Genomic DNA, 16,117 nt, shown 5'->3' with positions numbered 1-16,117 from the left:
ACTTACAAGTGAGCTCAAACTTGAATTCTCAAGTTGGTGTTTTGATAATTTTAAATGAACCAAATTTGAGTTCAATTTTTTGAAATCGAATTAAGTTGAAATTTGAGTACACAAGAGAGTTAAATGTTAAAGCTCAACTCCACTCATTTACCGTTCTAAATAATAATAAAAGAAAATATTTATTTTCTATGTTTTATTAAATTGTGAATGGTAGTATTGATTCAAACACTTATCCTACAAGTTTCTAGCTATCACATTTAACGAAATATTCAGCCAGTTTGACGGCTGATGAAGCAATCTTTTTGCTGTTTTACATGCAAACATCATTCATAAAACTATAAGAAATGGATAAAAATGTATGTTCTGTTTTCTCATCTATCCTATATTAATATTCTATTTCTTGGATAGCGTTTCAATCCATAACATTGTCTATCACGCATTTTTTTTGTGGAAATGCTAATTTAACTTGGGAACATAGGCATTTTGGACGTACAAGAATAAGTTACTACACATAGATTAAGGTTCAAATATCGAAATAGGGTGTTAAGATGGGTTTCGCGTGTTAGGTTGAACAAAAATTTACTTAACATGCAACATGATTAGAGTCAACAAAAATGTAATCTGTTTTATAAGCATGTCAAATATTTATATATGAACATTGCACAAAAATTAAATGAATGATATAAATACGATAAATGCAATCCGTTTAATTAAATGAGTATACAAAATAAAAATTCAACTAAATTTAGTTAAATAGATCGTATACGGGTTAGAACACAATACGTGTAACATTTATAACCCCTTAATATACATATTATATATGAAATTATATTTTTACCCTTAAATAAACGGATTAGACAAATTAACCCATGATATAACCGTTTAAACTCATACCGTGTATGAGTCACTCATTTATGATACGAATCCATTTAAACTTAATCTTAACTGTTTAATTTTCTTATTAGGGAAATCATGTTCCGTGTCAATATTTCCCGTGCTATGATCCATTTTGACACTAAAAAACTAAGAGGTCCAGGGATCAGCTCTATCAAAGTCCATTACTATTTAAAGAATAGCCCAACTGCTAGTGTTGTCTATTTTAACTGAAAAGCCCAAAGTCACAATTGAGAAACTGGGCCTTAAGCATTCAAACAAAAGATGGAGAATTTCAAATGAAACCATTTCTGAAAAGAAACCACATCTGAAATCCCAAAGGATGGATGCCTAAACAGTAAAAATTCATAAAATTAAAAGAGTCTATTAAAATCATAAGAGATGTCTTGAAGTTCTCTTTTTTAAATAACTTAAAATAGTTGGGAAGAATGAATTGTCTGTATTTTTAGATCCCTAATCTTGTATTTTAAGACGAATTATCTTTTTATGTTTCAGTGTTTTTTCCCTTTTCTTACGTAATTCTGAACTATTTTTCCTTTATTGCAGACAAATAGTTTAGTTTATGACGAACATTTGAGATTTTTTTTTTAAATCTTATTTGTGCTTATAACTCTATTGATGAAAATTGATCTGAGTAAAAAGAAAACTGATACAGTATTATTATGAATTTTCTTTGATGAATTTTAAATTTAAATCAGTTTTATGTCCCTGAAAAGCATGAAAACCGTAACAGCAGCCGCTTAATATTCAAATGGTCAAAGCAAATGTCAAAACTACGTCGTCGCTTACGTTAAGAATCTCATTATTTTAACCGACGTCGTCGGACGACGGCTTTACGAACCCCATCTCAATCATAATCAATGCTTAATGCTAGATTAGAATTTATTATCTGTTTATTTATCTATTTCATAACTATCAGATTATAGTCAAATCAGTCAAACTGAAAGAAGAGAAATTCTCTTCTTCTTCTTCTTCTTGTTTATTCTGTCTTCTGTGACTCTGAATTCTATAAATTTTTATGTGTTATTGATAGGAAAAAACCCACAAAACTATAGTTGACTATTTAAGTGTCTTTTTGTTCATTGGATAGAGGAGAAAAGAAATGGTTTGGAGAGGGATTTTGGGGTTTGAATATGGGATTGTACAAGCACCATTAGGACCTGATATTTCTGGTCCAGAGCTTGTAGCTGCTGTGGCTAATGCTGGTGGTCTTGGCTTCCTGAGAGCTCCTGATTGGGTATATGCATTTTCTTTTCCATTTCTTTCCCCTGTTTGCTTTATATTTATTATTGAAGTATATGTTAACATCGTGTTCAGTTTAATTAATCTTGGTGTAAATTGGATTAATTAATCCATTGTCAAGTTCATTATCTGTGCACTAAGTGATTTGATTGCTTGGCGATTGGAATTAAGAAAAAAGGGGGGGGGGGGGGGTGTGGTGTTGGAAATAAAAACAAATTACAGCGAAAAAAGAAGGGAAGCATAATTTTGGTTAGTCTCCTTCAATTTCAGGTGGAAATTTTTTCTTACATGCTAAAAAGCTGATAAAGTTAGAAACTTTAACTAAATGTGTGGAGATTGTGCATCATTTGAGTTGTATTCTAATATTGACCATAAAATTCAATCTTAAAAAAATAAGGCATAAAATCTTTTTCTTCATATAAAAAGAAAAGAGCATAGGAGGTGATTTTCTCAGAACTTGTAACAGGAGTCACCTGATTATGTACGGGGATTGATAAGGAAAACACGAACCTTAACCGACAAACCCTTTGGAATTGGTGTTGTTTTGGCATTTCCGCATGAGGAAAATGTAAAGGCCATATTGGATGAGAAAGTTGCAGTTTTGCAAGTTTATTGGGGTGATTGTTCAGAGGAGCTTGTACTCAAAGCTCATCAGGCTGGAGTCAAGGTTGTTCCCCAAGTAAGTATAATATACTCATGTTCTAATTAGTACCTCCACTCTAGTGAGCAAGGCATGCCTGCATAAATTTTATTACTCTTATCTTGCATATCGAAATTATTATGAATCTAACAATTAAATATGACAAATAACCATAGATGTCAGATGAGATTATTATCAATGCATAATACGAGAAATAGTTTATTAATTGATATAATCAATCATAGCGTTATGGTGTTGAACATGGATGCAAGTGTCTTTCTATGTAAACTAAATTGTTAGATTCAACTGTAGCTGTGGGTGCTCGCCTTATGATTTTCTTGGAATGGCTAACTAATAAACATGTATCTGGTTGAGGTTGGGAGTTATGAAGGTGCAGAAAAAGCCATTAGTGTTGGTGTGGATGCAATTATTGTCCAAGGTCGTGAAGCTGGGGGGCATGTAATTGGTCAGGTATGTTAGCTTGTATATTTCCAAATTTAATTCTGTTTATTTGCAGCTCTATAGTTTCTTTAGACTGTGTTTTGGTGGGTTAAGTATGATGAATTTAACCTTGAAAATAATTCCTGGCTCCTGCTGTTTTGCTTTCCTTTTCTCACTGTTCGGAATTTTATGACAATATAAATTTTTTCTCACGACTAATATTGTCCTAATGTTTGGTCATTGCAAAAAGATATTTTTTCACCTGATGAAAGGTGTCTCTTTCGACGTTCGTAGGCAGTTGGTACTGCTATTCATTTCTAATGTTGATAAGCTCACTCTTATTGCTTTAATGGTTTTACAAATTGTTTAATGCCTGCTAAATTTAATTTTCAACAATATTGAACTATTTTGTGCTTGTCTTGATCATATGCTTCAGGAAGGCTTAATTTCGTTATTGCCAAGGGTAGTTGATCTTGTTGGCGTCCGGGGTATACCCGTAATTGCTGCTGGCGGCATTGTGGATGCACGTGGTTATGTTGCCGCACTGGCCCTTGGGGCTCAAGGGGTCTGTCTGGGCACTAGGTATGATGCAACTCATTCAGGCAGAAAATCAGTGCAATTGAAACCTTAAAATTGAATTGTTGTTAATGATCATTGTACAATTTCAAGTTCAGAAATTAAAACCTTATTTATAGGTTTCTTGCAGCTGAGGAAAGCTATGCTCATCCGATATACAAGAGGAAGTTGATTGAACTCAGTAAAACTGAGCATACGAATGTGTTTGGTCGGGCCCGGTGGCCTAATGCACCGCAACGTGTTCTAGTAACACCTTTCTTCAATGACTGGAAATCTCTCCCATCTCACGAGAGTGAGATCAACCAACCTGTTATTGGCCGTTCAACAATAAATGGCGAGGTGAGAATATTTTCATTTTTACATTTTTAAATACATATACCTTTCTAATAAGAATAATTATGTTTATTTAATAATAATATTGCCTTATAGGAAAAAGAGATTCGCCGTTTTGGAGGCACTGTTCCAAATAGGACGACAACCGGTGATATAGAAAGCATGGCGATGTATGCTGGCCAAGGCGTAGGACTTATCGATGAGATTCTTCCTGCAAGTGAAGTTGTCAAAATGTTGGTTGAAGGAGCTCAACAATTGATACAGCAAGAACTCAGCAGCAAGTAATTCAATGGCAGCCGGCCTACCGCCAGATTACTGGCTAATTCCTTTTCTGGTAAGAGATGAACTGAGTTTGCAATTTCACTCGATTTGGATAATGCCATGAACGGAGTTTGACAAAATGTTTGAAGTCCTGCCATCTTGAAGAAATTATACAAAAATGTTTTGAAGACAAATTGTCATTGTCATTGATTGAAGATGACGGTCAATGAATTCTCTATCTATTGGTGAAAATTTTTCTTCCATAAGTTTCTTCTGTTTTCATGAACTTGTTATAATTAGAAAAACAAAAGAAAGAATTCGATACAAGTTAATGAATTGGACCATAGGTCTTGAAGAAGACGAAGATACCCCAGCCGAAGACACTTCAAGAACTCCTCATCATTGAATTTGTTACAATTATAAAACAAAATACAAATTGCTGAATATTTAGAAACTGTGAAGACAATATTAAACTTTGCCAAATTATATTGTAAGCTGACGTAAGAAGAAAACAAAAAACAGAATATAAAAGACAGTATCCCAATACATACAATCTACAATCTAGAATCTCGAGGCGATAAGTAATTTACTGTTCGGGTTTGAAGTAAGAGAGATCAACACTTAGAATATGCTTCACCTTCTCATAATCTTCACCACCTTTAGACCAACCAATACTTGTGATTAAATCCTCTGAAATGTCTCCAACGCTTAATTGCTGCAATTTTGGTTAGAGATGTTCAACTCCAAATGGCACTTTCTGCAACAATTTACAATAAATAATGGATAGCTTTCCAAGATAAGGATTGAACCCTTCTCAATTTCCACTCATTTCAGTTCTGGTAATTCCTTCAAAGTTCAATGGATGTATACGTATAAATAATTGTAATCTTTTTTTTTTTTTTTAATTTTTTTAAAATTATTTTTTTGGATGGAAAATGAATTGTTATTGATTGTTAATTGTGCGTTTGAATTTTTTTAGTGGAAAGAATTATATATACAGCAGGAGACGGGAGTGGAGCTAGGACAATTTTATTTGAGGAGCCAAATGAAATTTATTAAACTTTTATGGGGGACCAAATACAATTTTCTATATTTTAAAGGGTTTTAAAATGTAATTTTTCACAAGGAATTTTCTCAGATTTTGGGGGCGAGGGGGACACGGCCCTTAAGTCTCCTTAGAGCTCCGTCTCTACATTAAAATATATTTATTAAGTGATATTATGACATTATACATGGCTAGAGTGAATAATTTATAAAATTGAATTGGGGTATATACATAATATTTTTTGACTACTACTATTTTATTAGTTAGCCACTCTATTTAGGTTAATTTCAATATAAATTATATTTTAATAGAAATCTAAACAATATAATACATAAAAAGTGATTCAAACAGTAAGACATATTTAAATTTAGCGAATATCTATAATATTAAAAGTTTAAATCATAAAAAAAAATATTTATGAAAAGATATAATAACAAACTCTAAAATGAAAATAGTTTTATAACCAAAGAGTTGATATATAAAATGACATTGTAAAATAGAGTAATTATTAGAGTGATGGAATGATTATGTAGGGAGTTAGTTGAAATGAAAAGAAAAGTACGTCATTATTGCTAATTTATGGCCCAGTTTCGTGTTAATATTGGAAGTCGTATTTAGTGTTTTGACGAGCTTAAAACAATATCTTATTCTAGCGTTTAAAATTTAGGTCGTGTTTCGTGATACGTTATTCTTATTTTTATTAACGTTTAGCATTTTATAAATTTTTTATGATACCTAAACTCATAACTTATCTTATTTTGTTTTCTACTTTCATAATAGTTCATCAAATGGTTATTTTACCGTACACTTTTATTCTAAACCGCTTAATAAATAGCTAATTGCTAACTGTTATTAACATATAACTACTAAAAAACACATGATAATTATTAAAATAGTCAACAACTATTAAAAAACAGTTAAGATGGCCGAAAAGCCCTATGTTTGGAAAATAAATTAAGTTTATAGATTCTTTGGATGAAGTATGATCGTTAAAAGGTCAATTATTGGAAAGTTGACGGATTAATTAAGTTGATACAAAGGTCATCACTTAATGGCCGTCCAGGTAAAAAAAAAACCTAAACAAGCTATCTTTAGCAAAGAAGTAAACGCCTAACGTTGGATTTGAATAAGCCTTCGTCATGAGCATTATAAATTAAAATCTGCACATTTACATATTTAGTTGTAACTTCATTGTCACAGCTAAAAACATTACACAAGAAAAGATTCTTCTCTTCGGACAACATTTAGTTATTTGGTCTTTGTATTACTAATCCTAAAAAAATCATTAATTGCACTGCCCATAATTAATAACAATTTGGAGTTGAGTAATTAAATATTTGTAATGGTTTTGCATTACCTCCTTATTTTTAACTCCAAATAAATTGTTTTTTTTTTTTCATTTCCCACTCGATTTCGTTTTTAAATTTTCCCCATTTTAATAAAGAATATATATATATATATATTGGTTTATATGTTTGTTTTTACTTTTGGATAAATGATAGTAATCGTATAAAATCTTCTCATAGTGACAATTTTAGATTGTAAAGTCTTCGAAAGTAAAGTTTGCCTCCAAATATAGTTTACTTTCAGTGATCTAATTGTTTGTGGTTGTCAATGATAATCAAATATCAAATTAATTTAAATTTTTATATTATCAAATAAAAATTAATAGTATTTTTTTTTTTGTTATAAACAGTACAAACATCATCATTACATTGTTAGACAATTAAAGACCAACAAACAACAAGAATTATTCAAATAATTCAATAAGACTCGTAAGGTTCCAAGGTTTCAGGCTGGAATCTCTTTTACTAGATCAATACTTCTTTTGTATATTTTATATTTTAATCTTTATAGATAACATAGTTGCATAAGAAATGCATATAATAAAAATATGTATATTTGAGAATATTAAATTTTTTGCAGTCAATTGGTGTTATGGATAGTTTTCATGTGTATATTAAAAATAATTCAACTTTAAAAATACGCAATTGAATTAGCAAAAGTGGATTACATTCTTAAATGAACTTTAATGGCCTATAAAATCAGGAGGGTTGAGTATAGAGATAAGTGTGAAAATAAAAAAAAAATAAAATATTCTAACTTATAAATTTTTTTAAAATTGAAAAGGAAAAAAAAAAAAAAAAAAAAAAACATAGTTTTCCCTCCAAGTAACTAATACTTTCCTTCTCTATAAAAGGCCATGAATGGAGATCCGCTGAAGCACAAATTTATAAACACAAAGAGAGTAGTTAATTACATAATTATACCTTCCATGGCTCATAAACCTCATGCAATTTGTGTTCCATTTCCTGCTCAAGGTCACATTAACCCAATGTTACAAGTAGCAAAACTTCTCCATTCCAAAGGTTTCCACATTACTTTTGTAAACACCGAATACATCCATAATCGCATTCTGAGGTCGAATCCCACAAGCCTTTGTGACTTCTTAAACTTTCGTTTCGAGACTATAAGCAACGGTCTCGATCCCTTAGATCATGAGGCCAACCTTGATGTCACTACAGTGTGTTGTGCCCTCTCAAATAATTGTTTGGCTCCATTTCTTAACCTAATTCAGAAATTGAATGATGGTGTAGCATCTGAAGTTCCACCAGTTACGTGTATAGTATCGGATGGAGGCATGAGCTTTACAATTGACGCTGCTCAGCAACTTGGAATTCCTGATGTGCTCTTTTGGACGTCTAGTGGCTGTGGCGTTTTGGGTTATACGCATTATCCTCATCTTGTTGAAAAAGGTTTAGCCCCCCTCAAAGGTACAATTAATTACTTTTTATACTCCCTCTGTCTAGTGGCGGATCTAGAAATATTATTTTCTGGGGTAAATATATAATTGTTTGAAAAAAGAGAGGTAAAAAATATAAATAAATTGAACTTTATGAATTAATTTGGACAAATATACATATATAATAGAGAGTTCCAAAAAGAAAAAGGGGGTCAACCCCTCTTTTTATAAGGTGGATCCGCCGTTCGCTCTATCTATTTCTATTTGTAGTTTATTAGAAGTTATTTTGTTTAAAATTATTGTTGCTTTAAGAAAATTAAGGAGTGCTAATTAATCTTTTAATTTTGCCCTTAACATTATTAAACACTATAACTATTGTCTACAATGTCCTAAAACCCATCTTAATTACCTCTTCTTTTTCATTTTAGTGGTATATTAATAGAAAAAAAAGGTAGAAATTAATTAAAATAATTGCGCGAGATAAAGTAATTTAGTCAAATTAAGAATTATTTTATTATAATTTAGGTGATTAATTAGTTATTTTCTTAATTACTATATAAAAATTAACCTTATATTATAGATAAAAATGGATGGAGAGCCTAACCAATTAGGCTAATTTTTTTTATCCATTGTTCTTTAATATTAACCCTAAGACACTTAAGGACAACGAGTGAAGATGAGTCTCATTATTTATGATAAACCTTTGTTTTATGGCATTATTATAAAAAAAATACACTAACTTGTTTTGATTTGCAGATGCAAGCTACCTAACAAACGGATATCTTGAAACTACTGTAGATTGGATTCCAGGCATGAAAACTATCCGTCTCAAAGATCTTCCAACTTTCTTTAGAACTACAGACCCAAATGATTTATACTTCAATTGGATTCTAAGAGAAGTAGACAGAGCTTCAAGAGCTTCAGCAATAATAATGAACACATACGATTCTTTAGAGGAAGACGCCTTAAATTCTCTTTGCAAAATGTATCCTCACTTATATTCAATCGGTCCTCTTCATTTATTGGTCGATCAAATTAAAAACAACAATGGAATAAAAAATATTTTTCCAAGTCTGTGGAAAGAAGACGAAGAAAAAGAAAGAGAACTTTTGTGTTGGCTCGATTCGAAGAACCCTGATTCCGTGTTATTTGTAAACTTTGGTAGTACAACTGTGATGACGATTGAGCAATTAAAAGAAATTTCTTGGGGACTAGCAAATAGTAAGAAAAACTTTTTATGGGTTCTAAGGTTAGATCATGTCGAAGGCGAGGATTTAAATGAAATTTTGACTAAAGAATTTTTAGATGATATAAAGGAAAGAGGAATGCTAGTGAGTTGGTGTCCTTCACAAGAAAAAATATTGGAGCATTCTTCTATAGTAGGGTTTTTAAGTCATATGGGGTGGAATTCGACACTCGAAAGCTTATGTTGTGGTATACCGATGATTTGTTTGCCGAATTTTTCCGACCAAACAACAGTTTGTAGGTATGCTTGTAGTGAATGGGGTATTGGGATTGAGATTGATAAGAATTTCAAGAGAGAAGAGATAGAGAAAGTTATTATAGAGTTGATGGAAGGAGAGAAGGGTAAAGAAATGAAAAAGAAAGCAACGGAGTGGAAGAGAAAAGCTCAAGAAGCTACTAGCTATGGTGGTTCTTCTTATGATAACTTGGATAAAGTCTTGGAGATTTTGCTTGGAAACAATAAGATGGACAATTAATAACATAGTAAGTGTGTTATCAAAGAGTTCGTCTCTAATACAGAGATGTTCTAAAAATAAAAACAATAGCATGTTATCTCTAAATAAATTTATGTTTTCAATGAAAAATATTTCTGTTTTTATTTGGTCTGATTGGTCTTTTTATGGATGGAAAATAGAAGATTTCGAATTCAAGTTCTCTCTATTATAAATGTTATTATATGTGGTGAATATTATTCAAAGAACATAATTAATCCTGCTGTATAATCCATAATGTTATCATGTGTATAATCCTGTTGTATAATCCATTGAGTTTCCCATATGTAAAAAATTATTTTAAATAATAAAGAGAGGTGGAAATTACGAGATTAACTTTTTTTTTCCTGCGTGTATATATGGACAAGGGACCATTTCTTCCTTTGTCCATAAAATTCCTATTGTCAAAACCAATTAATGGATAAAAAGTCAAGCCATGAGGTATTTGACCAACCTTTCAAAGTTAACATAAGAAGATCCATAAAGTTTAGTGACAACTTAGAGCTTTTCTTTTCCGCCTAATACATAAATTTCTTATTCAACTTTCACCAAAAAGTTTTATGGCTTTCTTTATTTTTAAAATGACCTTATGACACTTTAAAATTATGAAATTGGTAACATTACACTCTCGTTAATCCAATTAGCAACACGTGTGAATTTTAAGTCTCTCCTTGTACGTGAATCTATAAAAGTTATTCCTATTTAGCATTTTAAAATATTAAAAAATATTTTTTATTGCTAAATTAATTCATATACCATTAAAAACTTAATTTTTCTCTCTCATTCTATTTCCTCTCCATAAATTCATATTAAATTTGGATATTTTCAAACAAAGCCAAATTCGTCTCTCCTTTCATCTTATTACCAAACCATCTCTCTTACCTAAACAATTGGTTTCAAGTGCAGAAACATTGAACTTCTAGGTTTGAAATATTAAACAACATGAATAACTAAATATGGAGATCTTGAAAAAAAAAAAAAAAAAATCAAATATGAACAATATATATAACAAATCAAAAAACTAAAATTAAAAAAATATTGAATTAACACATAGAAGAAAGTTATATATAAAAGAAATAAAAAAAAAAAAAAGAATTTGCAGATTTGGACAATAACAAACCCATATATCAAAATTTATTCAAATCTAGAAGATAAACACATATATCACAAAACAAAGATGAAATGAACAAAAAACTTCAATTTAGCAATGCATGGAAACCAAAATTACCTCAATTCCATAAATTCAAAATGTAACAACAAAAAATTTTCTAAAATAATTAATTAGAACTTCTAAAATTGATACCCAGTACGATACCTTGAAACTAAAATGATATAAAATCTCTCAAAAAGTAAAATTTTATAATGAGTGTGATAGACAATCTTTTGTGGTTTAGAATTGAGAAAAAAAATTGACATGTTAATAAGAAAAAGAAGAAAGTGAAGCTAATTGCGTACTTGAACTCTTCTGGTCACTGGTTGAAATACGAAAGAGGTGATGGCGGTGATCGAATCAGATTATAATTCATTCGAAGCGTAGTGGTCGTAGGAGAAATGGAGGAGGTGGTAGGAGAAGTAGAGGAGCTGGGGCTTGCAGAAATTGAATGGTGAAGGGATTTTTTTAGTACATGATAAATATTTGCAAATGAAAAAAAAAAATTCAAAGAAACTGCAAATGAAAAAAAAAAATCTTCTCTTTTTCCAACATGAGATCTAACGCGGTTTGCCACTTGAAATGCTAATTTTCTAAATTACCCGCGCGTGCTGTGTACAATTTTTTTATCACTTTGGTCATGTGTGCAATTATTATAAAAACACAAGTTTAGAAGATCATAAGGTCATTTTTAAAATATAGAAGGTCACAAAATTTGTTTCTGTAAGTTTAGGATGCAAACGATGTATTCGGATTTTCTTTTCCATTCCATTGCCTTTAATTCTCATTTCCTTCCATCAATTCTCTCATAACCCATTCAACTTTTCTCTCCTAACATCACTATCTATCTCCCACTTGCCACATGAAAACAAAGAATCTGTCTGTTGTCAGCAAAAGAAGGCCAACAAAAAAATGGTACTCTTTCACTAATAATTTCAGGAATTTAATTATTTGACTTTACCCTATCAAAAACCCTCCAATTGAAATATGACCAAGTACTTCATCTCATCCATAATATTATTTGATATTTACCTTATCTCCACCATATATAAGATCAGATCTAATGCCCCACAAAAATGGGTATTTCTATTTGCAAGTCCGCACTCAAAATTCTCTTAATCGCCCTTGTCTCGTTCTTGCCAAGCGTCATTCTTGGAAGAAAGACAGTAAAAATTCAACATTTGCGTCTTGTTGGAGGCAAAAATCTTTTCTTACCTTTCAAACAAGATTATCTTTTTAGGTGTTGTCATTTCTTTTCCTTAATTTTTTTTCCTAAGATTTTTCATTTGATTAGGAAATTAAAAAATTTAATCCTCACAAATTCAAAATGAATAATAAACTTCATATCAAAATTTTTAGAAGGAAACTAATTTAAATACATTTTATTTATTGACTAAAATGATATCGTTTCAAGAAAAAAGACTAGCTAAATAACATAATTAATTCATAGAAAAACAATCTTTCGTTTCTTAGCATTTTGTGATATAACACCTCATTGACCAATCTATCCAAACTCAAAATGATTTACCATTGGGAGCTATAGCCTCTTCAGCCTTTCTTTTAGTACGCAGCTTTGAGTGGTATTAAGCCTTTTTGAATAAGATGCGTAGAATGTGCATAGCCTGAGAAACCACAAGCACTGTATTCCAAAACAAGACTCCAGGAACTCCAATTTCTTGAGCAGCATCAAGAGTAAAAGTCATAATACCATCAGAGACAATACAAGTGACTGGTGGAACATTGGAGGATGCATTGAGTTTTGCAAGAAGTTCAAGAAATGAAGCTAGGCATTTTGTTGAAGTAGATTTACAAATAGATTCAGGATCTAGACTAGAACCAACATCAGTTGCCAGGGGAAGACCGTCTGTAATAGTTTCGAAAACAAAATCAGGCAAGCCGGGAGGGAGTCAGGGCCTCTAGAGTGTAGCAAGCGTCTCTGATTGTACTCTGTATGGACAAAGGTAATGTAGAAACCTTTTGTATGGAGTAGTTTTGCTAATTTAAGCATTGGGTTTATGTGATCTTGAGCTGTGTAAGGGATGCACACTACATGGGACTTGTCGGTTATCCCAGGAATTTCCATCTTTTTGTTTATCTTTGTGAGTGATGGGAGCAATTAAACACTAACCAAGCATTTTGATATACTATGTAATTATATTGTCCATATATTTACTAAAATTCGGTAATTTATAATTTGAGAAAATGTAGCATCATGTTTACTATTTTAATTGATTTTGAATCTGATCTGGAGGTATGAATGGGATAATGGCCCAACATTCATCTACTGTGAATGGACCAAGCCCAAGGATTCTTGTTATGAGGGCCCATTTCATATGCTTTCATTTTTTTTTTTTTATTATTATTTCTGTTCTCTATTTTCTTTTCTGTTCTATACTGGCTTAAAATATTTTAAAAAAAGAAGAAAAAGATTTCATGGCCAATTGTTTCATTTGGTCCATTTTAAATTGACCCTTTGTAACTGTACAGCTCCTGAATCAATTTTTTCTCTTTGTTTTGTTTTTTCTTATCTTTCTATTGTACAAATATAATAATAATAATAATAAAGTCCAATAATAATAACTTGTTAAAGTTAAGAATGCTGTTAGATTAAAGTCCTAAAATTTATGCATTGGGGAATCTTTATATTGTAACATGCGAAATATTATTAAAATTGAAAAAAATAAAATTAAGAAACAATAATTGAGCTCTTTTTTGGATACTTTTCTTAAAAAATAAAATTCATGGATACTTCGAATGGATCTGACCATCATGGGTAAGCAGTGACGTCTGAAGATAGAAATTGATTATTATAGTTTTAAAAGCAAGCCTAGCATTTGAGCTGTTCATCTAACGTTGACATAATAGTAAAGTAGTGTTGTGTCCTGCTATATTCGGCCACCTTTGTCCGAAGCCAAATGGACACACTTATTTTTGTCTTTCCTCTATTATTTTCATAATAATCCAAATTATTACTCTTGATGTGGCTGCTAGTGTTTATGGATTCCAAAAAACTCATTCAAATTAGATCAAAACCGGTAATTTCAAAATCAATAAGATTGGTTTCAATTCCGATTTTAAAAGGCTAAAAACCCATTGGTTCACTCAACCAAAACTATCAGTTTAGTGAATCAGACATCCCTATTGTTATAAAGCCCAAGTAGGGGCAGACCATTCCTAATAAAAATTAACGCTCACAAATGGGTAGCATTGCAAGAGATACCAAACTTCATGTTGTATGTGTCCCCTATCCAGCTCAAGGACATGTAAACCCAATGTTTAAGCTAGCAAAACTCCTCCACTTCAATGGCTTCCACATAACCTTCGTTAACACAGAATATAATCACAGACGTTTACTCAAATCAAGGGGCCCTAATTCACTTGACGGGTTCCAAGATTTCCACTTTGAGACTATTTCTGATGGTCTACCAGCATCTGATGCTGATGCAACACAAGATATCCCTTCTCTTTGTGATTCTACTTCTAAACACTCCTTGATACCTTTCTGTAATCTTCTTTCTAGTCTTGGGTCTTCTAGTAGTAATTTGCCTCCTGTTACTTGTATCATTTCTGATGCTTGCATGAGCTTCACTCTTGATGCTGCTCAAGAATTTGGAATTCCTCAAGTACTTTTTTGGACTCCTAGCTCTTGTGGTGTTCTGGGCTATTCACAATATTGTCATCTTATTGAAAGAGGCTTAACACCCCTCAAAGGTTTGATTCTTTATATCTTTATCTATTTTCTTCTGTTAAAAATGTTTAATTACTCAAATATTTTCTGTCTTGCTTGGTTTTGTAAAATATTGCAGATGCAAGCTATCTAACAAATGGGTACTTGGAAACAACTATAGATTGGATTCCAGGCATGAAAAACATTAGATTAAAAGATCTTCCAAGCTTTATTAGAACAACAGACAAAAAAGACATTATGCTCAACTTCCTCGTCAGGGAAATAGAGAGAACGACAAGAGCTTGTGCTGTCATTTTGAACACATTCGACGCATTTGAGCAAGACGTTCTAGATATTCTCTCCACAATGTTTCCTCCAATTTACACTATTGGTCCACTCCAGCTTCTTGTTGAACAAATTCCATCAAGTAGCAGCTTGAAAAATTTAGGCTCAAATCTCTGGAAAGAACAACCTGAATGTATAGAATGGCTTGATTCAAATGAAGAAAACGCTGTCGTTTATGTCAATTTTGGAAGCATAACTGTGATAACTCCTCAACAAATGATAGAATTTGCATGGGGGCTTGCAAATAGCAAGAAACCATTCTTGTGGATAATAAGGCCGGATCTTGTGGTCGGCGACAAAGCAATGTTGCCACCAGAATTTGTATCGGAAACTAAAGAAAGAGGCATGTTAGCTAGTTGGTGTCCACAAGAACAAATCTTGAAGCATCCTTCAATTGGAGGATTTTTAAGTCATATGGGGTGGAATTCAACATTGGATAGTATGTGTGGATGTGTTCCAATGGTTTGTTGGCCTTTTTTCGCTGAGCAACAGACAAATTGTTGGTTTGCTTGTAATAAATGGGGTGTTGGAATGGAAATAGATAACAACGTAAAGAGAGAAGAAGTGGAGAAGCTTGTAAGAGAGTTGATGGACGGAAAGAAAGGCAAGGAAATGAAAAAGAAAGCAATAGAGTGGAAAAGTAAGGCAGAGGAGGCTACAGGACCAGGTGGTTCTTCTCGCAGAAACTTTGATGAATTTGTTGGGTTTCTTCTAAACAATCAACTGAGTAGAAAAAAATTCTAATGGTAGGATAGAGTTTAAGACTCACTGGATGGATGATGTTTGTTGGTGCAATAAGTATTGTTACTCTTGTAATCAATTTCATTTGAGGAAGAATTATTTAATCCTAATTATGAAATTCAACCATTTAGAACCTAATTAATTCCTAAACTTTTGCAAAATTAATTAAATTTTGAAAAAAAGATCTCCTAGTAAACAGGCAATTGGGTAGTGAACTACATATTGGTTTCAAGCAAATTTAACATGAAAGGTTAGTGATTCAAAACTTTAGAGTCATCACCATTTTTAAGGCTTTACTTGAAT

The 16,117-nt window shown here is 31.7% G+C and overlaps 3 protein-coding genes and 1 pseudogene across 3 annotated transcripts; 3 read left to right on the top strand and 1 right to left on the bottom strand.

Moving 5' to 3' along the window:
* Positions 1-1,800: 1,800 nt before the first annotated feature.
* LOC105631588 (Aldolase-type TIM barrel family protein) lies at positions 1,801-4,653 on the top strand. Its single transcript, XM_012213758.4, has 6 exons — positions 1,801-2,131; positions 2,603-2,815; positions 3,152-3,247; positions 3,654-3,799; positions 3,913-4,132; positions 4,223-4,653. Exons 1-6 carry the CDS (start codon positions 1,997-1,999, stop codon positions 4,409-4,411), a joined length of 999 nt encoding a protein of 332 aa, XP_012069148.1. The 5' UTR covers positions 1,801-1,996; the 3' UTR covers positions 4,412-4,653.
* Positions 4,654-7,698: 3,045 nt separating this feature from the next.
* Positions 7,699-9,912, top strand: LOC105631720 (7-deoxyloganetin glucosyltransferase). The gene is made up of 2 exons (XM_012213891.4): positions 7,699-8,206; positions 8,932-9,912. The coding sequence occupies exons 1-2, from the start codon at positions 7,708-7,710 to the stop codon at positions 9,894-9,896; spliced, it is 1,464 nt and encodes a 487-aa protein (XP_012069281.1). The 5' UTR covers positions 7,699-7,707; the 3' UTR covers positions 9,897-9,912.
* A 2,516-nt stretch (positions 9,913-12,428) lies between these two features.
* Positions 12,429-13,347, bottom strand: LOC149495300 (7-deoxyloganetin glucosyltransferase pseudogene; annotated as a pseudogene).
* Positions 13,348-14,170: 823 nt separating this feature from the next.
* Positions 14,171-15,952, top strand: LOC105631587 (7-deoxyloganetin glucosyltransferase). Its single transcript, XM_012213757.4, has 2 exons — positions 14,171-14,772; positions 14,868-15,952. Exons 1-2 carry the CDS (start codon positions 14,259-14,261, stop codon positions 15,815-15,817), a joined length of 1,464 nt encoding a protein of 487 aa, XP_012069147.1. The 5' UTR covers positions 14,171-14,258; the 3' UTR covers positions 15,818-15,952.
* Positions 15,953-16,117: the final 165 nt, after the last annotated feature.

Source organism: Jatropha curcas, chromosome 6, assembly GCF_041381405.1.
Source record: "Jatropha curcas cultivar XTBG-Jc1 chromosome 6, XTBG_Jcur_1.0, whole genome shotgun sequence".
Classification (NCBI taxonomy): Eukaryota; Viridiplantae; Streptophyta; class Magnoliopsida; order Malpighiales; family Euphorbiaceae; genus Jatropha; species Jatropha curcas.
This window is presented reverse-complemented; position numbering and strand designations above follow the sequence as displayed.